Here is a 3,309-nt window from a genome sequence, read left to right as displayed (position 1 = left end):
GCCTGGGCTGGCGGGAGCCAGGAGTGAGAGCCCGCCCGGGCGTCTGCTCAGGCCTCGCTGCCCCGGGGTCACAGGTGTGGGTCCTCGAGAGCCCAGCCGCTGGGGCCGGAGACGTCAATCCATCACACCTGTCTGGCCTAAAGGTCACTTCTGAGCAATCCCAGGCCCTGATACTCCCGAGAGTCTTGGTGTTGGGAATGCGGGTGAGGATGTGCTTCTGGTCAGCAGGACGAGGCCCTCAAGCCCGAGCCGCCCACTCAGCCCGCCGACCGCTCCCCCGAGCAAGCCGCTGCCTTCCAGCTCCCGGTGTGATCCTGGCACACAGGTGCGCTGGTCCGCGTGGGGCACTCGAGAGCGTGGGCGGGGGTGAGCTTCTTCTTCCACCCTGACCTCAGGCTCAGAAGGTCGGGCACGGGCTTTGGGATGATCACCCCGACGCTGGCTTGCTCCCTGCATCGCCAGACATCGTTCTGTCCGTTTCATGCCCTAAAGTGTCTGTCTTTCCGCCATGTCTGAGTCGGACTGTGAGGGTTTTGGCTTAATGCGGCCTCTAGAGACAGGCGGGAGGAGGCCACTGGTGCCAGTTTTACCGCACACAGGAAGCTGTGTGACTATATCGGTTAGGGTTGTCTGGTGATGTGCAGAAGAAACTGAGTGGCTTAGGCAAGAAAGGGATTTGTTGGAAGCACGTCAGGGGCTCACAGAATTGATGAGCACGTTGCAGATTCCGAAGCCAGGGCTCCTGGGCCGTCTTACTGGGGACCTTCACCAAAGCGCCAAACAATTTTCCCTATTTTCTCGCCACCCTACTCGAGATTTAAAGCCCCGGGGGAGAGAGTCCAGTTGGACCCCACGGTCATTCCTTGCTTTTTAGCTCCATTAAGAGCAGGAAACCAGGTGTTGCTGGGAAGGGGGATGGGCTCTGAACAGCAATGGAAGGAAAACCAAACAACGATGGCGTCCATCCTGACGCCCTTGGGCGGGCCACTGGCGCTCTCTCAGATCAGCGTCTTGGCAGGACCGGGAAGAAGCTGGGCGCCGTATCCTTCAAGGGATTCTTTGTTTCTGATAGTCTGAGTCCATGATCAAAGGAGACTGAATCTTCTATAATTTAGAAAGCGTTAAAAATGTTCAAATGACAGAACAGGAACTTCTGTGTTAGTGGGGACTCAGAGCCATCTGTTCTGAGCAGGAGAGAGAGGCAGGGACAGAGCATTCTGAGCAAAACTGGCAAGGCAAGCCCAGGCTGGGGGGTGGAGGGGCTCTGACAAGTCCGCTGTTGGCAATGGCAGGAGCAGAGAGGGGGCACCGTCTCCCCCACGGTGGGTGCCGACTTGTGGGAAAGGTAATCAAAGGGTGGAGGCAAATGGGACATGGAAACTAAGGGAGGGTGGAGTCGGTCAGGGAGAAAAATGCCTTTTCCAGAGGAGCCAGGAGAGGAACGCGGCTGGTTTCTGAGTCACTCAGAGCAACAGATACATGATGCAAATCAACACACACTTCCTGAGCACCTGCTAAATGTCATTTACTCATTCAATCAACAAACATTCTCTGAGCGCCTCTGCACTGGGCTGTGGAGATGAATCAGGGTATGGGCCCCCGAGGCTCACAGTTGGTTGTGGGGCAGGGTGGGGGGTGGACTCATGGACAAACACAGTGAGCACAACGGCTTTGGTGAGAGGGAGGCACACACAGGCTACTCAGGTAGCCCAGAGGAGACGACAGTTTTCAGGTGGGTCGAGGAGGGCTTTCTGGAGGAAGTCATGGTCTGTGCCGAGGTTCTGAGGGCGAGTCGAAAGGGTGAGCTGGGTAGACCCGAGGCAGAGCCGGACTAGGGGGGGGGGGGGGGGGGGTTCCCACGTGACGCTCTCCGTGGTCCTGAACAGCATTGCGTTGAGGGGACAGCAGGGACTATAGATAGGCTCCCCCCATCCCCGTCACCCCTCCGGGCTCCAGGAAGTGCAACAGCCCTGAATGAGTTCAGGGAGCTCTGTTTTCCGTGTGGTGGACTCCGATTTTGAGAGCCGGGCAGTAGGATCTGAGGCTGGAGATTGGCATGGGTCATGAAGGGTCATGATGGGTCTTGGAACCTGGATATTTTTATCCTGTGGGCAGTGGGGAGCCATGGAAAGGTTGTGTGCAAGGTACGGATGGGGTCATATGGGTGATTTAGAAAGTCATTGGCAAGAAATACGGAGAAAAGCCTGGAGGGGGATGTTGGAGCAGGTGTGGCGAGTTTTAAAAAGGTGAGGCAGGAGAGGTTCGAGCTGAGTCTGTGGGTTTTAAAGAAAAGAAAGTGGACAGGCCCTAGATGTAGGAGTTGAGGGAGAAGAAGGAGTCCCAGATGGCCCCCGCTGTCCTGCTCAGTGACAGTGAGGACGATGGTGCTATTTGCCAAGAGAGAAATGACATCAGAATGCAGCAGGCTTAAGGGAACGATGAGTTCAGTTTTGACTGTGCTGGGTTTAAGGAGCTGCAGGATATATGGGGCGGGTGGGTGTGCATACGGACCTTGAGCTTGCAGATGAGGCCGCGTCTACAGATGGAGATTGGGGTGCCAAGGGCGTGTGGATGGTGGCCGAGAGCCTGCTAAGGGCGAGTACGCCCAGTGAGAAGGGAAGAAACTGAGGCCCGAGTCCTGGGGGATGGGCAGAGGGGCTGAGCTCCCGGGTATCAGCCTTGGGGAAGCCGCTGTGTCTGACTGAGCTCTGCAAAGCTCTGGACACCTGACAAGTACACACGGGGACGCCGCAGCCTCTACTTCTGCCTGGGAGCCCCACAGCGTACACTCTGAGGTTAAAGGCTCTGAAAAGTCCAGTCCCTCAGTCAGGAAACCAAATACACTTGCCTTTGGGTTGCTGCCCACTGTTTTGTGGTCTAGGCCTCACAAAGGAACGGAGGAGTTCGGCCTGGCACCACGTGCTGCCGAGGAACCGAGTCCTGGAGGAACCAAGAGCAGCACTGTGGGGCAGCAGCGGGCACGCTGCGTCAGAGGCAGGTGCACCTGGCTTCAGTGCAAGGCCCAGTGTCCACCAGGTGTGCGACCTTGAGCACATTACTTCTCTTCCCTGAGCCTCGGTTTCTTCATTGGCAAGATGGAGATAAGGGCCCTGTGAGTCTTGTGGCCGACGGTCTCGTGGTCCTGCCAGAGGCTCTCGGCACCACTGTGACTTGCCAGGGCTACACAGCCAGAAAGCGCTATAGTCCTTCCTGTCGCCCTGCACTCGGTGCCCCATAGCTACCCAGAGACTTGCTCTAGAGAGTGGCTTTGAGTTAACATCCCAGAAAAACCCACACTGTACGAATAGC

General features: G+C 57.1%; 1 protein-coding gene across 1 annotated transcript in view; it reads right to left on the bottom strand.

Annotated features, from left to right (window-relative positions):
* Positions 1-2,877: 2,877 nt before the first annotated feature.
* The window catches only part of LOC125926185 (myosin-4-like), an 18,902-nt gene continuing 18,470 nt past the window's right edge, over positions 2,878-3,309 (bottom strand). The window contains 1 exon segment of the mRNA XM_049635378.1: positions 2,878-2,961. Within this exon segment, the coding sequence (XP_049491335.1) occupies positions 2,878-2,961 (84 nt within the window).

Source organism: Panthera uncia, chromosome E1 (assembly GCF_023721935.1).
Source record: "Panthera uncia isolate 11264 chromosome E1, Puncia_PCG_1.0, whole genome shotgun sequence".
Lineage (NCBI taxonomy): Eukaryota > Metazoa > Chordata > Mammalia > Carnivora > Felidae > Panthera > Panthera uncia.
This window is presented reverse-complemented; position numbering and strand designations above follow the sequence as displayed.